At 43.3% G+C, this 21716-nt stretch overlaps 2 protein-coding genes across 3 annotated transcripts in view; one reads left to right on the plus strand and one right to left on the minus strand.

The window, feature by feature from the left end:
• Positions 1-13844, plus strand: part of LOC119456452 (steroidogenic acute regulatory protein-like) — a 39665-nt gene extending 25821 nt beyond the window's left edge. For both annotated transcript variants that reach the window (XM_037718241.2, XM_049669876.1), the window contains exons 9-12: positions 547-623; positions 5318-5422; positions 8972-9065; positions 13639-13844. In XM_037718241.2, the coding sequence (XP_037574169.1) occupies positions 547-623; positions 5318-5422; positions 8972-9065; positions 13639-13752 (390 nt within the window). In that variant the 3' untranslated portion in view covers positions 13753-13844. The remainder of the gene's footprint in view (positions 1-546; positions 624-5317; positions 5423-8971; positions 9066-13638) is intronic.
• A 2046-nt stretch (positions 13845-15890) lies between these two features.
• On the minus strand, positions 15891-21524 carry LOC119456457 (prefoldin subunit 5-like). The gene is made up of 5 exons (XM_037718257.2): positions 21368-21524; positions 20731-20865; positions 18720-18794; positions 16896-17001; positions 15891-16047 (listed from the first exon to the last, which is right to left on the minus strand). Exons 1-5 carry the CDS (start codon positions 21449-21451, stop codon positions 15971-15973), a joined length of 477 nt encoding a protein of 158 aa, XP_037574185.1. The 5' UTR covers positions 21452-21524; the 3' UTR covers positions 15891-15970.
• Positions 21525-21716: the final 192 nt, after the last annotated feature.

The following is a 21716-nucleotide window of genomic DNA, read 5'->3' on the forward strand; positions in this document are numbered from 1 at the left end:
GCCCTGCATTGCGAGGAAACGGCGAGATGGACTGCAAGCGTGTTCACTCTCCTGAGCAATCGAGGCTCCAGGGTGAGGCCTGTGTACCACAATAAAGACGGCCTGCCCCCGGCCGCAATGCGGCAGCCACCATAATTGAAAGCGAAATTTTTGATGGGATGGCCGGTCGCTGCCATGGAACCGTATTCTCTCCATCGACCACTTTCGGAGATAGTTTCACTCTCGCCTGTGGATGCTCGTCAGCGCAACCACACCCACGAAGGGGCGTGTTTCACAGCGCAGTCCCAGAGAGATTAGAAAATATGGTTCTAGAAATATATATTCAACAGATGCTGGAACTACCTCAGAGCATGCCAACTTTGTGTGGAGAACATATGGGTACATCAGTGACATGGCAGGATAGAAATGTGAAAACGTACTGGTATGTCACTCACTGATGCTGAGAGGGTTAAAGATGCAGTCATTCGGCAGAGTTCGGTTCACGTCTTTACAACAGTAATGTGTCTTTGCTTCTTCACTACTTCCCGTCCCTTTTTTCTTTTGCAGGTAATAGAGAGTATAGACAGTCAGACCGACATTGTGTACATACTTTCAGATGGTGCAAAAGGAGTCGTTTCTTCTCGGTACGTTGGCCACTGGCAAGTGCGACTGTTTGGAAGACTGGTACAATAAGTGCCTGCATTGACAGTTCTCTTAAAATTGGTTTTTGTCACTGCGATCTGTTGACTGCTATTCTTCACAACAAGTTTGCATTCATGGTTAAATGGCAGCTGACGAGCCTCTCCGATTGGCAAGTCTAGTTGCATAGATTCACAACTATGCTGTCTGGCTCCTGTGATGTTATTCTTAGTACAGTCGAATCTCGTTAATTCGAACATGCTTAATTCGAACTTCCGGTTTATTCGAATTACTGACACTGTGGTCCCGTCAAAGTTACGTATATTCCAATGGGCAAAAATGCCTGGTAATTCAAACGCGCAAGCATTTGCGACGCTTAATTTGAACATACCGCGCTCTGACAATGCTCTCAGCAGCGCGCTAAATCATGCGGCGGGAGTTGAGGAGTTGAGAGGGAGGGCTAGGGGAGCCACCAAAGCAGCGGAGTTGCCGAGGCCCAATCCGCTTCCCTGCCGCCCTCCTCCTTCACCTTCCATAGTCACCGCACGCGCGCTGCCGGCCCGACGCCAACATAGCCAGCTCCCTGAAGTTTCGTTTTCTGCCGTTATCGGGAAGAGAGCGTTGGCCGGCGTGGGCAGTTTCGCGGTCCTCGCTCGCTGTGTACTTGCGCGCCGTGATATTGACTCGCACCATTAGGACATCATGCTATGGTGCATGAATAATTCAAGAATAAGTCCTTCCTTTAATTGAAACTTCTTTTAATTCGAACAAATTTTTAGGCCCCTTCGAGTTTGAATTATCGAGATTCGACTGTACTGTATTTACCCAAATCTAACGTGCATCTTTTTTCTAAGAAAATAGGTCCAAAAATTGCCTGCTGTTTACAATTGGATACCAAAACCACATTCGCAGCGTTGGCAAAAGCTGTCAGACGCCATCGCCATCCCAAAATGGCAACGGAGCAAGTCTTCGTAAAAGTTGCAGGGGGTTCATTTTGTGCTTGACTATGATCTGGAACAGTATTCTCGGTCAATCACTTTCGGATATACTATCAGTTTCGCGAGATTTTGTGCGACTCTCCACTGGATGCATTGGCGTATACGGCGCCAGCGTTTTTAGCGCTTTGCCAAGCTCGCTATCTGCACACAGTACCAGGAACACTGTTGGCTGCATACTTCGACAAGTCCGATGCAGAGTTATGTAAAATCACTCGAAAGTGATTGTAGCATCTCTAAAAGTGATCACTGAAGAATACTGCCCCTGTATGCTTGGTACCTATGGCCATTGAAGCGTAAATGGCGACCAGCACGCCACTTTCATTATGAAGGCTCATTGAAAGAAAATTGATTTTGTGAAAGTAATTTTTTTATTAAATCGAGGGCGTTACATTCATGTGCAATTTTTTTGCTTACTTTAAATCTGCAAAAATTGCCTGCTCGTTAGATTTGGGGACATGCTTAAATTGTATAAATACAGTATTTTGCTTCATGGTAATGTAAAACGCCTCTTGCTGCCAGGACAGGTAGAGTACAGTAGAACCTCGTTGATACGATCTCACTACATAGTACGATTTACTGGCACCCAGGAGTTATGCTTATTTTTTACCGCTTCATACATTACTGAAAAACCCAATTTTTCGGCACTTACGTTCAGTACATCGCCAAACTGCGATCGTAGATACGTTTTCGGGCCGCTAGAACCCATGTAAACAAGATAATACGGGAGACGCGTGCGATCGAGAACAGGTATATAACCGCAGCAGCTTCACCGCAATACTCGCCCGCTCGTCTCACGTGAAACGCAAACTGATTTCCTTATTCCTGTACCAGGAAATCTCCGGGGTCGTCGCACGCCGCATTCACAACTATTGCCGCCAACCCTATTGCGATAAGCATTTCTGCCTATCTGTTTTACAGTGCGAAGCGTACTGCATGCGATAACCCAAACGTGCCGTGGGTCCCTGTTGCAGACTAAACAAGAAAAGGCAAGGTGTGCAGACATGGACATGAGAAGAGAACCAGACAACACAAACAGCGGCGTTTGTGTTGTCTAGTTCCCTTCTCTTGTGTCTGTGTCTGCATACCTTACCTTCTTTCACGATGAATACCTACTAACTAACTCAACTTTCTGTAGTTCCAAGAAAAGGCACGAGGTGCGCGCAATTGAGAACAGAAGCTTTGAGAGAGATTTAACTAGAAAACACGCTTTGCATTGAATGGGACAAGGGAATATCAACAAGGGCCTGAGACAGGCGTGCCCTCTATTCCCGCTGCCATTTATGATGTACTTGGTATGGATGGAAAGGGTGCTAGAGGGTAGCAATATAGGGTTTAATCTCTCATACAAACAGGCGGGTACAGTAGTAGAGCAGCAGCTTCCAGGTTTGTTTTATGCGGACAACCTTGTGTTGCTAGCTAACAGAGTGATATGCAACGTCTGGCTAATATCTGTAGACAGGAAGGCGAGAATTCAGGTCCGAAATTTAGCATTTAAAAAATCAGGCATTATCGTATTCAATGAAAACAGTGAACAGACAGTGTCAATACAAGGCCAGGAAATACCTCGGATAAAAGAATATAAATACCTTGGTATATGGATAACCGAAAGCAATATATATATATCAAAACACAGGAAAAAACAATAGCAGCAAAGGGGGAGAGAAATGCGGCCATAATGAAGCACAGAGCACTATGGGGATACAATAGGTACGAGGTACTCTGGGGTATGTGGAAAGCTGTAATGGTCCCAGGACTTTCATTTGGAAATGCGGTTGTTTGCTTGAAGTCAGGGGTACAATCAGGACTCGATGGCAACCAAAGGTCAGTGGGACGCCTTGCATTGGGCACTCATGGGAAGACTTCAAATGAAGCTGTGCAGGGTGATATGGGCTGGACAAGTTTTGAAGTGAGGCAAGCGCAGAGTTAAATTGATTATGAACAATGACTGAGGAATATGGAAGAAAGTAAATGGGCTGGGAGAGTGTTCAGATATTTGTACAGGAAGAACATTGATTCACAGTGGAGGAAAAGAATTAGGAGGCTGACCAGCAAGTACGCGACCGGTATAGTAAGTAACATCGCAACAAAGAATGTCAAGCGCAAAGTCGGAGAGACTGAGACAATCTCATGCGTGGCGGCAATGGAAAAGAAACCTTCTATGGGTAACTACTCAAGAGGAAAAAATGAAACTAGGAAAGAAACAATTTATGATAACTCAAAGGGAAGCTCTATACTTTTTGAAGCGAGATCAGGATACCTTAGAACATGCACTTATAAAGTGAGGTACAATAAAGAAGCATGTGCTTGCTGCGGTAAAGCTAGGGAAACGATGGAGCATGTTCTATTAGAATGTGAAGATATCGGCCCAGCGGTCGATTTAGGCACCTCTGGCCTCCTTGAGGCCCTTGGGTTCAGCGAGAGCAGGGGTACAATAAACATGTCCACAATAGTGATTAGTAAGAGGCGATTGGAAGATTGGTGGAAGAAAAGTAGGGAATCGACAAACTAAGACGTACAAAAACATAGTTCGCAGTAGGGGTTTAGAAAGTTTGGTGATGGAAATTCTTTGTTTTTTGATGACAGGCAGGACATTAGCTTGGTGGCACAGCCCACTACCCCATTCCAAAGGGGATGCTCCTAGCATCCATCCATCCATCCAAGCCACCCGTCGCATCAGCTTCAGCGCAATACTTGCCCGCCCGTCTCACGTGAAAACTCCGGTGCGCACTCAGTTTTTTATTCCCGTACCAGCAAATCTTATCCTGATTCGTCGCACGCTGCATTCACACCTATCGCCGCCAAACCTATTAGGATAGGTATCTTCACCTATCTGTTTTACAGTGCGTGAGGTGAAGTGCCATTGGTAGCTTACTGCACGCTTTTAGTAGGCGATAATCAAAACGCGCTGCCGTTCACTGCTGCAGACGGAGGGCGCGATGCGAGCATCACATTTCACTTCGGCGGCATCCGGCGTTGCCCACCAACTCGTTTTGGTTTCCCGTCGCCGTCTTAGAACACTACGCAATAGGAAAACAACAAAATGTGCCTCATGCGCAACGATTCGCCCAGCGCTTCACATTACGTAAATGTTAACTACAGTTGAGTTTGTCGAATTTTTTAGTCACTTCGGATTGTACATTTTTTCGGTTGGTACATATTCCAAAACATAATGAACGAGGTCATACTGTACAACACCTGTTCCAGGACAAGTGAAAGATGCGAGCAGCAATCGCCTGTTCATCAAATGCTGCTTTGAAAGATTTGCTGCATTGCATGGATAACTTCACTTCAATAATAGTGATCAGACATAGTTTGGTAGCAGTAAGTACAATCAGGGCAGTTATTTCTCACAACTGTTTAGGAAATGATGTACATGCCTACATCCCGTTTACATTTGAGGAACTGTGGTGGTGGCATTGTTTTTTGTATTTTGTAAACACCCCAGTCAACACTCAGTGTGTTCTGACAAAACCAATGCAGCCACATTTGGACTATTTGTGCCTCACGAATGTCCTGTAATTGGCCATTTCTGGCATATTATTTTGCCATGGAAATAAAGACAAAGAACTTGAATGAACTGAAATGCTTGTTTGAATGAACCAACTGCATAGTTAGCTTTGTCATTTCTGCAGTAATGTGCCATTACATTCAACTTCACACTTGTAAGATTGCATTCTGTTGCCACCACTGTCTCTCTCTAGAGATTTTGTGAACCTGAGGATGTGGCAGAAGCGTGGTGAGTCCTACTTACTGTGTGCCATCAGTGCCGAGCACGCCAAGCAGCCGCCCAAGAAAACTGTTGTGAGGTCAGTGTCTTTTTTGCCTCTGGTGGAGCAGTACTGCTCGTCGTAGAGAGCAGGCTGTGCTTGGCGTCCTCCCCCTCGATGTCCCTTAGCAGCATCACTGATCAGGTAGCCTCGTGCCACATTTTTAACCTTGCCGCATGCTTAGCTAACCCAGAAGTTAAAAGCAAGCGCTCGGGAAGTGCCATTGCCTGCATATCTTTGCGAAGCTTGATCTGCCTCTAGCTAATACCCATGCCACATTGGCATGGTTAATGCTCTTGTCTAGCAGCTTAAGTTTCTTATTGTCATTTCACCTGAAGTTGATGCTACATGCGCATTCTTTAATACCATTAAATGCTGTGATGATGATAGCTGCAGTGAATGCAGTCAGCTTGTTTGTTAACCATAAGATAATAATTTTCTTTAACAGGCAAAAGTTTCAGCAATGCCACCACTATAAACATTAATCAGCGTATTTTATGTACACTCATGTAATTAATTCGAAAATGTGTTCTTATGTCCAGCCATATCTGCTAAGTTGGGAGCAAAAGCATGCATTCAAAAGCAAAATGCACTAGGCTGTGATTGGTCTTAAGTTTTGATCTCATTAAGTATGTCTATGTTGCACTGTACAAATGGCATTAAAGTTTAAGTTGTTAGAGTTAGTGTCATTTCCTGTCGCTCTGTGGTGCTGGTGTAACACCACTCTCCTCCTATTTTATTGATAATAATCATACTGTCGCTATGCCTTCTTATTATGACACTCAGTATTATAGAAAATTCAAATAATGGATAAGCCTTATGGCACCAAACTTATTCCAGTGAACTTATGCCTCCTTAATTATTAGGGAATTCATTTTCCAGACAGTGTACTGGGCGAAAATGAGCAAAGCCCACTCATGCTCACATACTCTTTTAGCCTTGTTAATATGAATGGCATCAGTATGAAGGGAACTTTTACTACACTACTCACAGTGCACCCTGTATTTTGGATGCGCAACAACCTTGAACAACAGGTCCTTTCTTCAGGTATTTATGCTTTGCTGCAATGAAATATGCAGTCGACAGGCATTTCCATTTGTCTGTGTGGACAGCACAATTCTCTCCTATGAATTTCATTAAAGTGTGGTAGAAATAAAACCCGCTGTATGGAAGGCTCTTTAAGCAACTTTTGTTACCTAAACTGCATTCACGCCTAGCAAAGCTAAAGTTTAAGGCAAGGGTGACCAGGACGACACCATTCAGACGGCAGGGCATTGCTGAACTTTCTTACTCCGAATGCTTTTGTTTATAGCCAATTGTGAATGTCCTTGTTATAAAAAGCAGCTCTTTGAGGCAGAAAAAATTACCTGCTTCATAAATAAATAGAAGTAGATTACTGGAGTTTATTGCATGCAATAATATTAAAGAAGCAACCACCTGCTAGTATTTATCAAAAATTATAGAATATATACAGAAATTTATTGTGTGTGTCATATCAGCTGTTCATGCTAACAGTGCGTTATTTGACTAATAGAGCTTTGGCAGCATGTGTTACAGCTCAAAACAAGGGATTATGCACAGTCGCTTTCCGATTGGTTTCATCAACTATCATTAAAACCAGCTCATCCTGTAGAAAAGACTGTCTATTAAAACAATTCAGCTCGCAAGCATACAGTAAACTGCTTACAGGGTGCAGAAAAGAAAAGGAAATGGTGGAGGCTTAGGCAGAACGTTGTTCATGTCTATTTAGTCCACAGACGCGAACTTGCAATGTCATCCCCTGAGCATTCCTCTTTGTCTTTGTTCGAGGATTTGCTGACCTCAGTCATAATCATGTTTGTCTTTGCTTCCTGAGACGATGTACACCTCGGTGTCTGAACCATCGTCAGAAGAAGACGACGAAGAAATGCCTCTTTTTCCTGAAGACGGGCCAGCGATAAATGCATTGCCTTTATCAGACACCATCTTGAAAACACCGGTTGCCACAAGAAGAACGTGCTCCAGATGCAGAAGAAATTACGAAGCACGTACTGCCATCTGTCGACCGAAACATCAATTAAGCCGGGGACGAGCATTTCTCGTCCAAAACGCTCAAGGGGAGAACTAATTCTGCAAGGATGAGCTGCACTCATCCTAAACACTTTAGGGACGAGAGGGCTTGGATGAGCAGAGCTTGGGCGAGCGGGACTTGGCCAAAGTAGTTAAGGGGTTAACTACTAGTGTTATTTTTAAGGTAGTTTGTTTTTGTTCAGTTTTTTTACTGATGTAAGTATTGAAAGTGCCCACATTTATTGAGACATTAGTGTACGATATGTAGTAGCGTCCAAAAAAAGTTTACGGACCAAGGGATCCGACAAAAAACTGAATATCTCCGCAGCCTGGTATTCCCATTTCCGGCCTCTACTGGTATATGCGAACAACATTGTGATGTACGGTTTTACTGGCTACTTTTAAAGGCTGCTCGGATATTCAGCGTCTCTGAGATCCCATGGTCCATAAACTTTTTTGGTCGATACTACATTGTATAGATAGTGTGATGTTCAGCCCTTTTTTATTGCCATTGAAGCACTGTTGAGGTGCACAGCGTTTGACTGCTTTAAGCATGGATGCTGTTTTATCACTTGTAAACTGTTCCACGTGTGTAGTTACACATAAGCTCTACAGTTGCTCTCATGACTGCCATTGAGCATAGTGGCTCTTGATGAGAACACGTAGAGGTGACCGTCTATTTCGGACAGCTTAGCTTTCACAAGCTTAGTGAAGTTTTTCTCTCTCAGTGCCCACTGTTTGTTAGTTTTGAAAAAGAACCAGGCTTACTTGAATATGGTTTGAACTTCTGCAGGTGTCTGCATTGCATGAAAAATAATGGTGGCAAAATCCCACATCTTACCTTGCCATTGCAGTGCATGGCACAGTGCACTCATGCAATATAGCCACCTGCCCAAGTTTGGACAGGATTCTATCTACCTATGAACAGTGGAGCAGCATTGTGAGGAAATGAAGGCTCATAGGTGACAGAACCTAATCATAATGGCTAAAACCCACTTCAATGTACAGAACTTTGGCACCTGCAGCTGCAAGTTCTTCAGTAGTAAGATATGGCCCCATGTGTGAGTGACTGCGACTGCATTGCATTGTGTTTTTGATATTACAGTGACAGTAACTGAGAGTTTGAAATGGCACTTGTTCCTGCCATCCATCCATCCTGTCATGCTGTGGTGTGCGTTATTGTGCAGTGATTAATGTATTGTTTAGCTAATAAAGGGTAGGGGGGACCGTATGCAACATTTTACTGTGACAGCAGGTAATAGCTCGAGACAAGATTTTCTTCAGTTGTCTAACCATTACTCAGTAGCAGACATCGTCGTGTCATTGTTGCCACAGTTAGGGGAGTTTGCACAGGGTTGCAGGAGTTTAGCATAACATTGGGGGCTTTGTGGGTGGTCGGGGCTGCAGTAAAATAGTTGAGAGCTGGAAGAATTGCTGATGTCTGCTGATCCTTTACAAATGTAAAAACCTGTCTGGAACCATGCTGTTGGTTTGAGCAGTTCTTGTCGCGTAAACAAGCTTTTTTTCTGCTGCTTGCAGAGGTGAACAGGGACCTCTGTTGTACATGCTGGCTCCGTCAGATACAGAAATGAATCGAAGTAAATTCCAATGGCTGCTCAACGTCAATCTCAAGGTGACTGCGTTACAAGATGCACTTACTGCCAACAGGCAACCACTGAATTGAGTAAAATTAATGTGTTCACTGTGGCATTAGTCACTGGTGGGTCACAGCAGTTAAACCCTTTGTGTGGCTATGATTATGCAGGTCTGTCCTGCAGCATGTAAGTGATATCAATTCTTTGCTGCTTCCGTTTGCAAGCACAGTGGTACCATCTCTTTGGAGCACGGGAAAGGTTCAAAGGTGCATGACCCATCAGTGGCATGTTGCAGTGCACCTGAGGAATATGATGCGCAACTTGCCTGTGGGTCATGACCCTCGGGAATTAAGGCCTGAAAAAGTGCTGCTGCAGTGAAAGTGTTATCTACATTTAAATGTGAAAGTCAAATTCTGGTGACTGGTGAGTGCAGAATTTTGGTTAATGTCATTAAATATGTAAAAAAATTGAAGATCACAGTCTTTATATTTTAAGATGTTAAGTTGCTACAACTCCAGTACTGAGTAGTGAAAAGGGTCTTAAAAGTGCACAAAATGAGTGGCCAGTAAGGAGTTTACATCCATTCCTTACAACCATGCAAATGTTGGAAAACTTCCATTCATGAGGTATAAGTGACTTTATGCTATGTCAGATGCAGTTTACAGAATTGTAATCTCTTGGAGCTGAGGAGATGTACAGGTGCCCACAAAATAACTCGGAACGCCGGACCGGTGGCCTTTCGTTGGCGGAGCGCGCCTTTCGGCGGCGGAGCGCGAAAAAGTAGTGCCTGGGTCTGTGCATGCGCGGTCTCCCTAGCAAGCTTGCCTCGCTCCCCAGTGCTACTAAATAGGTGCTGCCTTGCACCAAAAGAATAGCAGTGGGTGCCTTTTTAGCGTTGTCACAGGTGCGGATGCGGTCTCTAAAACGCTGTATGCGCGCGCGATGGATTATGGCCATAGGCGCCTTTCAAAGCGAAAGGCTTAACTGGCTCATTAGTCACGAATGGTGACCATCGTCAACAACACTTGCGGTCAAAAAAATCGGAAAGCGGCATACTACACCTCTGCCGTTCAATAAAGCACGTAAAAGTGAATTTAGCACCAAGTAGCTATCAATAATTAGCAGTAATTCAAGAGTCCCAAAGACTAGTTAAGAGTAATTAGGGTAACTAACAAGACATCATACGACACCTTTATTAAAGCGTGCTAAAGTGAATTACTAAGTGACTAAGAATATTTACGATTGATTAAAAGCAATTAAGGGTTGTGAGCAGTAGTAGAGACTTCTTAACATCAATTCGAGACTCCGTGATAAGACTGGTCACGTCAAATTAAGACTAATTAAAAGTTCCAAAGCGTAGTACATATTAATAAGGATCAATTAAAGACTCCGTAACAGCAAGTAAGAAAACAATTAAACTGAATTACGACCAATTAATAGTTACTTAATAAGTTTACCAACATAAGCAAACAATGGGAAATGAAATGATGTCAACGCATTAAAGTTTCCGCCGTCAAAGTCGTCTCAGCAATCGACATGGGACCCCACTGAACGTTTTTTTTATCATACGCATTTAACTCGCACAACTGAACACCCCCTTGATTAGCAACGTATCACCACACTGAACGCAAAATTGAATCTTTGCGCCAACCAACGCAGACACGCGATCAAATGTTAGAGTACTCCCTGCTAAAAGTGCAGCCAAGTGGCCAGATTTCGTTAATAAATAGCACACTACGCGATGTTCATTGTGACTGCGAAGCATTGAGACCTTTATTATATTGCCGCATGCATAAATTGGAATACGCCGCATAGTTGGAATACGCCGTCTGATGTAATTTTGAGGACTTTTATTGCTGCACGCAGTCATCCTTGTTAAAGGAGCCGTCGTGTTACAAAGTTATCATCTTATTCCCAAGTAGTAAATGCGGCTTAGAATATAATTGCACAAGGACCGAGATACATCACACAACACGATATTCTTGTTGAAAAGTGCGCTACAGTGGTATTATAGGCGAGCCGTGGCGCTCGCCCACATGAAAGGTATATAGGCTATGAATTCATAGTTTCTTTAGGCGAAATAACTAAGTCAGATATGCAAGACGTTAGGTATAAGTAAAAGTAGAGCATGGTGAACTCGTTGGTCACCACTCAGTTACAAACGCTCATGCATTGCATCCTCGAAAGCTATCCAGAAAGCATGACTAGCTCTTGTAATGAATGCAGATTGCCATGAGGATACGCCATAAGGATTACGCGTGCGTTTAGAGATTACGCTGCATAGCGCGCAAGCACGCTGTAGCCTGCAGGCCCCGATACCCCCCCCCCCCCCCCCCACCCCCTAGATATGTTGTCGCAGCGATAAGAGGGGCAAACCGCAAGTTTGTTGATGCAAGGCAATGCCTATCCAGATGCACTAGGGAGCGAAGCTTGCTTGCTAGGGATGCCGCGCACGCGCAGACAACGACTGTATTTTTCCGCAGGTGTGCTCCGCCGACGAGCAGCCACCAGTCTGGCGTTCCGAGTTATTTTGTGGGCACCTGTACATTGAATATTTCTGATTTTTAGTAAATTTTATAAAATAAGAGGAACTAAATCAGTATTCTACTTCCATTGGTCACTAACATTTGATGTTCTCTTTAATGAGCAATTTCTATCATACCTGTTCAGCGGTTGCCTAATTAGAATGTTTACCATTCATTTGAATAGGCAAATCAGTTGGCTATATCTAAATAAAATTTAATGAAATTCTAATTCATGCTTTGAAAAATACTAACATACATATGGCACTGACTCGCTTCATTGAAAATTTCTGTATGAGACTTAAGAATTCTAAACAATATTTAGGATATTAAATACTGCATGGTGTCCACTTGGCTAAGGAAATATTTTATGTAATGTCGATGCCAAGACTACAAGGTGCAGTATCTGCAAAAAAGCCTAGTCTGTATTTGGAGTTGTCATCTCCACTAGTGTGCTGCATGTTGCATAAGTAACAGGTGTACATGGCTTTTCCAGCTTGACACCACAGGCTCGTTTGTGCTAAAATTTTGTACAGAGGTGGCATTTCATGGTGCATGCAATTTAATGCCATGTTTGGTGCATTACTTGTCTGTTTTGTCCAGAATAAATCACAAGTGTGTGTCGCCTGTAGCAGCAGTACCAGACAAAAATGTGGATTTTGCTGGAACAGAGTGGTGGTGCCATCCGTCACTAACAGCAATAAATGGCATGCAGTGTTTTTATATAACAATGACAGATGGTGTCACCATTATGCTGCAGCAAAATTAATATTTTTGATGTGAAACGTCTCTCAGTTCGGTCAGCACAAGGGGTCGCTTGCTAAAACCACATATAACGAAAACATGTTATTGCTTATATCTTTGCAGTCGTACTGCCCACGCACTTTAGTTTGGTATTGTTGTATAAAACAAAGGAGCTATTATTCGATCATGCATGTGTCGCGTGCACAGATAATTCCATTATCACTCCACACATGATGGAGTCGGAGCTAAATTTAGCCTCTCACTCTGCTTTCACAGAGGTATAGCTCAGCAGTATGTATGTCGATCTGAGCTGGAGTGGTCGCGTTTGAGAAAACTCACTCGGCCAAGTAGGTATAATCTACCAAACTCAAGCCTGTGCTCCTCAGGAGTTATGAGGGTTGCAAGTGTGCAGCTTGTTGCAGAAATTTGATGTTTGCTCCGCTATGGCGCCCCCATGTTCGACACGTAGGGTCCTGAAATAGCTTAAAGAGACTTGAGCAGGCAATTTGGTTACATCATTTTCGTACTCTTGTGCCCGTACAACCTCAGCAGCACGGACAAGACATTTCGTGTAACCCCACTGCGGCTGCATCCCCGACACAGCCTACCCGGTTTTTGTGTGTGTGGCATCACTAAAGACAGCCTATACATTCATTTTATTTAAACCTAGGGGGCAAACAGTGCACCCAAACATGTTATTAATCCTATCGCGGAAATGTAAAGGTACGTCAGTGACGCTGATAGGATTAAATTAATTTTTAAAATTTAATGCTATCAGCGTCACTGACGTACCTGTGCATTCCCGTGTTTCTGTCCTGCCATGTTCCTTTTGACATTCTATTCGTCAGATAGGAATGTGAGGACCACACCAGGAGAGCATTTGCCATTATCCATGTCATTTTTTAAATCCTGCACAACTAAAAATAAACCAGTGTTGTTTTATAATATCCGAGACAAAAACCTTAGACTGATTGAAAGGGTTAAACTGAATAAATTGTGTGATTCCACGTCTGTGCAAAATTGGAGCACAATGTAGTCAGTAGTGTTTTGTTCGAAAAGCCACATATACTGGGCATTTTTATATATGCAACATTTAGCTTATGGTCAATTCAGTGCTCCGCTTTTTACATAGACCCACTCTATGTAAAAATTAATCTTCACAAAATCTTATGCTCCATCAAGTTTTGGCTTCAATGACTCATGTATGTGTGGAAGTTGCCTTAACTCTTGAGCGGAAAAGTCGAGTCATGTTTCATGCTCACCCATTAGGCATGCAGATTACATAGTTGTGGCTATGTCAGTACTTATTTCCTTTCCATGTTTTATGACACATTTTTCTTTGTAGGGCTGGCTCCCGCAGTACATGATAGACAAAGCAATGGCCAAGAGCATGTTCGAGTATGCTGACGCACTCAAAGCCCATCTCAACAGCCTTGGAATATCCCCTGAGAACATCTGAAGTAGTCATCACATCCCATGAATGGCGTTAATTAATCTTTTTTTATAAGATCACATATCTCGAAGTGATTAAACTTTTTATATTATTTTGAAGATGCCTGAACTGCGTCGTGTATTGTGGGTGCAATGTAGCATTTAGTTTGTAATGCACTATGAGCAGCATTTGTGACAGCAACTTTTTCTTACCGGTCTCTTCACAGCCCAAGAATAGAAAACTGGGTGACTTGGGTTATGTTCATGATGTAGCAGTGCAAATGGATGCTTGTGTTGTCCCTTTCTTTTTTTCCTGTGGCTGTTATTTGCACTCCTACAGTATGGACTCTTCACTGCTGCCCATCTATATCCTTCGGGGTTTGTTTAATAATGCCACATTTGTAGTAGAACAAACATTTGTAGGTCTTGGAGATTAACTCTGCCTTCTTTATCATGAGCCTATTTCAGTCGTCTGCAGGACGAAGATCAATCCCTCCAGTGACAGGTGCCCTTCATTAGCCCAAAATCATTCTATGTCTGCAGGTTTCCTAATCTTATTCTCGAGTACTGCCATTGACCATGTTTCCTTTCCCTTGACACAGATTCACTTACTCGATTCACTTACAATAGCAAACTTGTTTGTTCGAGTTTTTTTTTTTTTTTTTAATGCATAAGCATTTCTGTGCTTATGCAACGAGAAAACTGTCCATGCGTCAGTCCGTTAGTCCCTCGTGTAAGACAGTCGCTTTCAAGATGGAGCCCGCAGCAGCGAGCGGCTTTACCTTCGAGCTGCCTGGCACTTCAACGCAATCGAAGCAGCGAAAACACAGCGTGCGGAGTTGTGAGCAGTTGGCACTCTCTGTCCGCTTCACAGATTGCTTTCAAGATACGGTCTGTGCAGCTATGCCAAAGTACGTTTGATCGGTCCGTGCCGACACTGGAGTCCTTTGATCACGATTGGTAATGGTTCGACACGGATGGACAAGGAGCTAAAGAGCGATAACTGCTTATCATGATCGGAACGTCATCAGTGCACATGGCGCCATCACCTGCACTACTTTGCTTGCATTATCAATGCACCTTGCGCCTCCGTCCGCACCAGTTTGTGTCGCCGCAGCACTGTCGTTTGTACTGGCCGGCTAAAGTGTCACATGACTGATAATGACACCGGGCTGCGTGGAAATGAGCAAGTGGCACAATGCTTATGCATACTTGGGCAACTCCCGGAGAAGTTTCTGCTTTATTTTTTTTTTTCCAAAGTGAAAGTACTGCTTGATGCTACCTGTACTTTGCTTTCACATATTTGCCAACTGCCCTTTCAGTTACTCTTGTTCCTACAGCATAACAAAACTTTTGTTTAGCCTGGTACATCAAGCAAAAGTATTTCGTCCCGTGATTTCTAATAGATCACGCCCACTTGTAATGAACATCGTGGTCGCGCAGGATGCATTCGTTAAATCAACCATTCGTAATAAGTGGACACACGAGAGTAAGTCAACAAAATGGCAAAAACATTTAATGTTTTACAAAGTAATCGTAAACTTGCTTTGCTTCTTAAAAACTAACCCAAAAATTGCAGTTTCCAGATCGTTCAAAGCTGGCAAGTAATCATCACCGAGAGCTTTCGTGCAGATGAGCTGTTTCAGCAACGTGATGTGCTTCACCATGGCTCATGCGCTTAATGTGGTGGTACTATCAGGTTCCACAGTCCCACATTCTTCAGATTCATTGCTGACAAAGCCTTGCGCCTCATAGACAAACACTTCGTAACATGAGCTTCATCCACGAAGTCATCCAAACCGACGTCAGCAGCACTCAACTGCTTCAACGATGCACTGCCATAAATGGGCAGGTGTGTTGTCACTGCTCCCAAACTCCCCAGTATCATCCACGCTTGCAAAAACAGTTTGATGTAATGTGCTGTAACCTCCATCAAAGGAACACACTAAACAGTGGGTATGCTAGGAGAGCGGTGCCTTCTTGGGAGGCTGAATGGTACATCTGCGTTTCGTCTAAAGGAGCTTGCAGCTGCAACACAGTTTTCAGACTCAATAGCTTGGAGAAAGAATTACATTATGATGAATCGCTGCCTTGCAGTTCTAAGCTCATTTTTCTTACGAGTGGGAGAACACCACCACAGCTGTCAATGTACACCAAGTTCAGACAGAATTTTCTTAAGTTTTTATTTTATCTGTAGAAGAACGTGTATATCAGCATAAATATAACATGTCTTGTGACAGCATGCCTCAACTTTTGGGTGCAGGTGCAGCAGCTTGAGCGGCAAAGGTTGCCTGGATCTTCTTGTCCATGGTTTCAACAATGGCTGCAAAATACAGAGGGCAGAGTGACGGTCACAAAATCAAGTCTTATTTAGCTTATGCTCCCGACACCTTACACAGCTAACAGAGTTGTACTGAGCTTCAAGGTTCCGTGTCTCTGCAACAGTCTTTCAACAATCTACAAATATGTATAACATTACAGTATAGACCACTTATAACTGTAACCGCTTATAGTGCAGGACCGGATGTAGTACGGTTTTTTGAGACTGCCGTTAATTTTCCCATAGCACTCCATGTATACACATACTGCTTACAGTGCAGTCGTGTGAGACAAAATACAGGTTATAATGCGGCTTCCTGTGGGAAAATCTCGCAGACAAGGGCGTTAGCGAGCACGCTTCTCAACGAGGTGCGCCCACCGATGGGAGAGGAGATCAACGAGGGCGATGCGGAGGAGGAGCATGAGACGTGGAGCATGAGTCCAAGGGCAATAAAATCGTCGCCACTGCGCCGTATGTGCGAATGAAAGCGCGCGGGGGACGTGCGCCTCCATGGAGAGCGAACGCACAGTGGAGAGAAAACGTGACTTCCGTCGCACAAAAGGCCGTGGGGGTATGAGAGGGAGGGTGGGCGACGCTGTGCTCTGGCACCAAATGCGTATCTTACAACTGGGCGCGAAGGGAAATGACTTCGCAATCTCCTACGCGAAAGGAGCATACAGCATTAAATTCATTTATACTTGTTAAGCTCTATCTACCTATTCACATCAGACCTGTTGAATGTGGAAACCCACAATTAGGCAAGCTTCTTCTTTTTCACTGGTAAAGGCTACACAGTACAGTACGCTAGTCACTGTAATGTGCAATTAAATACATGTTATACTTTCACGTACCTTCTCGAAGTGCCACCTTCTCTTGAGCAACTTTTTGTATCTTCTCCATTTGGTCTGTGATATACTTGACTCGTCGTTTAAAATAGTCCTTTGATGCACTGACATCCTGAAAAACAGTTCCACGAGATGAAGCAGTGAAATTTTACAACAAATGCAAGGTACCAAATGTTTCAAAATGGAAGTATACTGAATAGGAACTAAACAATGGAGAAGTGAATCCAAACTGCAATATTAGCTTGGCCAGTGAGCACTGCCGTACCAGCACACTTCTACTCATTACTGAGAATCACTAAAAAACTTGGATGGTCAAGAAGTACAATGTACTCCATGTACTATCGTGAGCAATATGAGCTCGAACACGCGAGCGCGTGAAAAATAGCCTCGAACCCTACATCGGCCGATTTGCAGCGGCCGCTTTTGGAAACAAATTGAAAGGGCGCCGCGCTTCTGCTGGCTGTTCACACTCCCGCCTCGATATCATTGCTGCAAAACGGTAGCTTGTAGCATGTCACTGGCCGCTAGCAGTGATACCAATTCACATCAACGCGCACAGCTACATCAAATGACCCATCAGGCTATGCACCTGCTGAGATATCGGCTGTGACGTAGACTGCCATAATGCACAGGTCATGCTTGTAATAAATCTAGGCGGTGTTGGCTGAGCGTTCGGATACGCCACTTTTATCATTTTTTTTGTATGCTAGCGAAGCGGGAGTGCCAACAGTTAGTGGAAGAGTGCCCTTCCTTTCCCCTCCGGTTTCGGCAGCGCCATCCACGTATGACGCTATCTAGGTTTTGAGGCTATTTTCCACGCGCTCCCGTGTTCGAGCTCATATTGCTCACGATAGTACGTCCTTTTAGCGTTACTCAGTATGTTGGATCAACTAGCCCAAATTACTGCCTTTGTCATGTTCTGCTCATTACACTATGCAGTGTATGTACAGGATCACACAGTATGCAAGAAATCTGAAAACTAACAAATGCTGGTAATCTGCTAACTTAAAAATTGCATTTGTACAATGTTTGGCAAGTTGTTTAGCCTAAGGTCTTCAACTATGACTAGCTTGTTAACGTACTCCTCTTCTACTGTTTCTTGCAATTTATGTTGTAGTGGACCTACCACTGCATCTGCAGGTATTGGTCCAAACATAGTATGTGTGAATGTTGTAGCTTTAATTTAATAAAGTATACTGTTAACCCTTCTGAACAACAAATGCAGCAGCAGCAAGTCGACATACCAATCTTGCAAGTTTTATTATGCCAGCATTGCTCGAAAGACTGTTGGTAGCTTAGTCCTCTCAGAAGAATTATTGGCAACTATGGTTTAGAGCACAATTGGTTATTTTTGCTATTTTCTTATTTTTTGAAAAATGGAAAAAGGTCACGGATGCAAGTACAGAGTCGAGAAAGTTAAAAGACAAGTTGAGAAAGAACCACTGAGTCTGTCACTGGATAAACTACTAAACTGCAATAAGTGTCTCGCTTGTCCATCCACTCATTCGAAGCTGTCTTTTGCACAACTGTGCATCACAACACAAAGAAATAAGGCCCCAGAACTGCTCCATAACAAACCTACCAAAATTCCATTTAGCTGTGGCTAGCCTCTGCACCTAGGCATAATGATGAAATGAAAAGGCAATGCAAAGTGTGTGTAGTGAGGCTGGTCTATCAGTGTGATTTGTAATTTGCTGCAAGTCTCGCAGAAAAAGGGTTGCGAGGAATGCTGATGTTGAAACTGCTCCAAACACCCTTAATTAAAGTGTTAAGTAGATTAGCTTGCAGCAGTACTTTACAAGCGTCCAATATATTGCATCAAGAACTTGCCTTTTCCACATAGTATCCAGTTCCAATGTCCACAGTGACTTTGTTGACATCCACGAGCCTACCAGGAACATACATCTGTACAATTAAATGTCAAGGAAAACTGTGCCTTGGCACAGGATGTATCGACATAGCATACCTGCCAACGCTCCCGAATTTTTCGTAAAGTTTACAAATTAGTTCTCATTCTACAATTTGACAAATGTTTCATCAAGATTTACAAAAAGATAAGTTCTACTCAAGGAAAAGTTTTACTTGTTGCTCGCCGACCATACCCTAGGAAATCTTCCGATGGTGAAGGGACACCAGAGGAGTCCCTGCTTTGAGAAAGTTTATTTAAGCAAGTTCCTGGAGCAGGCAAAATCGACAACAGCAAGGTCATTGGGAAAAGTCACTGTACTCTAAAAAATGTGTCGCTTATCACTCTGCTGTTCCAAGTTTGCTGCAGACTGTTTGCTGTGCCTTAAGATAAATCATTAATAAAGTGTGTATGTATCCCACGAAAGATGTGTGCTCCCGGCAAACTTAAAAAAGAAAAAAAGCATGCTATAACCCACAACCCCTTTTCAGTGTTCTGTCCGTAAGATTTTTAACCATTAAGTTGGCAGGTACGGCATTGTTCCACAGTATATCATTTTACAAAACGTGGTCATTTGTGAGAGTTGGTTAACTACACTGCAGGAAAGACGCAGGTACTAAGAATAGGCTTCCAGTTAAGTAGCTAGGCAGTAATGGTTATTACTTCCATGTCGGTGTGAATCCCAGTCTTATGTTTGGCCACCTTGCATTTGTGGCCAGTTACCTTTCTTAGCTATTAAACCTTTCTCTCTCTATAAAAGGTGGTCACCTGTTTTCTGCTACGAAATCCACCAGCTCCATTGCGGTTGTGAGATTACCTATTCTGTGGGCAACCTCTTAGCCTTATTACATCTTGAAGCCTCACGACTATCAATTCTTCCTTCATTTAGTTATGATGCAGTAGATTAGAATACATGATATGTGACAGTCTTTTCATCTAGGATGCAGCAACAGGATACATCTTTCACCTTTTTAGAAATACTGCCTTGGCATTTCATGTCTCCAGGATGAATAAATAACAGTTACGAAAATATCCAATGTGGTGGAGCACCTGCAACATACTGGTGACCTTAGGACAATGAAAAGTGCAGATTCTCTATATCTAGAGAGCTTTGGAGTAACCCAAGCTTAAACAGCAGTTCCAGTACGTGGCTAACCAAGAGCTGTGATCATGTGGACAGTGCCTTTGCAACTTTCTTGGACAACAGTTATGCAGATTTTGGCACTTTTTCCATATTTTCAATAATTTATTTTTCTCTCCCAGAAGATATGTGGCGTTTCCACACAGCAGTATTTAGTAGTGCTTCTCTGCTATGGCATTAAACCAAAATAGAAATTAGGGGTAAAAAAATTGTACATGTTTACTTGCAAATATTTCAAGTCCAAATAATTTGCAAAGCCATAGTTCTATAACAAGATGTATACTGAACCTTGGGGGAAACAAAAACTAGTTGGCCTGCAGATCTGCCTACATAGATGCCAGCAAACTTGGATTTTAGACCTGACAATAATAAATGCAATGTTGCTCTGCATGCAAATAAAACGATACATGCAGGTGTATATTCAAGTAATAAAATATTCTGTAGGTGATAATGCAAACACATTGGTCAAGTCAGAACTTGTACCGTAATTTCTACAAATGGCAGCCTGTTACGCTGCCATATCGTTAATATTGGTGTAATCCCGACCAGACGGAAGTTTACAGGAAGATGGAGGGTCGAAGTGATGGGCAGTAGCTGCTCATCAGCAACTGTTGCTGCCCTGACGAAGACAAGTCCTCTTGTCAAAACGTTGGGTTCAGCGACATTCCTTGTTCAACTACTGCCAATATTACTGTAGGTATTCTTCAATGCGTCTAATACTTGCTGTAGCACATGATTCCCCGTGTGGTACAGCTGCTTTATTCGAAAGTTAACGTGACCGTCGTCAAGGATACGGAGCTTGTCAAAGGCACAAGGATGTCTTTTCCTTCGCAAGAAGGTTTTAGCATATCCAGGCAACCTTCCGATTCCTGGAACTTTGTCTGTGCAGATTTAAGCTGCTGCAGCGAGGTACTGAAGAAATCGAGTTCCTGTGAGGGGTAAGCAGACAAAGTGTTGAACAAGGCAGTGCAAAAGGCGAGTGCGCCACACAATAAAGCTTTTCAAGTTACTGGACGCGAAAAGAGAACGGTATCACCAAAGCACACACCCTTCCGTGTATTCACGATACTCGCTACACGTGGAAATGTGGTAGCGTTGTTGATAGCGCGGTAGGTGAGCACTGTTAAGTGGAGGCTGAAATAACTGGTTACTTGACTAGGGCGACATAATCACAGCACAACAACGGGACACACATGCAACAGTTGTGAGACTTCCGTACAGTCAACTTTGTGGTAGGTGTCCGTTTTTCTTGCACTGTGAATATGACGCGCAAGGTGAACACTTTTCATCCAAATGCCACAATCGTTAATATGAGCAATTCCCTGCAGTTTTAAGCGCAATATCTAGTTACGATGTTACCAATGAAGCCACCACACCTCTTCAGTTACTTTGCCTACACACTGTACTGATTCGACTTAATTGCCGCATCACCTGTTCAATATGCTGTTTCAGCTGTGCAAGGGCCCCGATGTCAAGCATGGAGATCGAAAGCACGTTTTGTTTGTCGCCAGCCATACTTCACGCGTATTAAACACCAACACAGCACGCTGCTACAGTAGCCACTGTAATGCTGCCTACTCCCAACCGCTGTGCTTGCTATGAATGTGACAGTTTGCGGCTTGTGTTGGCTTCGAGTGACTCCAACCAACCTGCTAACTTTTTTTTTTTTTTTTTTTTTTTTGTAACCGAAATCGTCCGAATCAAAGACGAGTTCATGCCAGAACTTGATATTTGTTTTTAAATTGTTACATAAATTATTGTTATTGTCCTTAAAACTAAG

Source organism: Dermacentor silvarum, chromosome 6 (genome assembly GCF_013339745.2).
Source record: "Dermacentor silvarum isolate Dsil-2018 chromosome 6, BIME_Dsil_1.4, whole genome shotgun sequence".
NCBI classification, from domain to species: Eukaryota; Metazoa; Arthropoda; class Arachnida; order Ixodida; family Ixodidae; genus Dermacentor; species Dermacentor silvarum.

What these genes read in the sequence shown, in the direction of transcription:
- LOC119456457 (XM_037718257.2), bottom strand. Translation starts at nt 21,451, where the DNA reads ATGGCTGGCGACAAACAAAACGTGCTTTCGATCTCCATGCTTGACATC. An exon ending in TGAAACAGCATATTGAACAG is followed by an intron (nt 20,866 to 21,367) that starts GTGATGCGGCAA and finishes TACCCCTCACAG; the next exon opens with GAACTCGATTTCTTCAGTAC. An exon ending in CTGGATACTATGTGGAAAAG is followed by an intron (nt 17,002 to 18,719) that starts GCAAGTTCTTGA and finishes ACTGTTTTTCAG; the next exon opens with GATGTCAGTGCATCAAAGGA.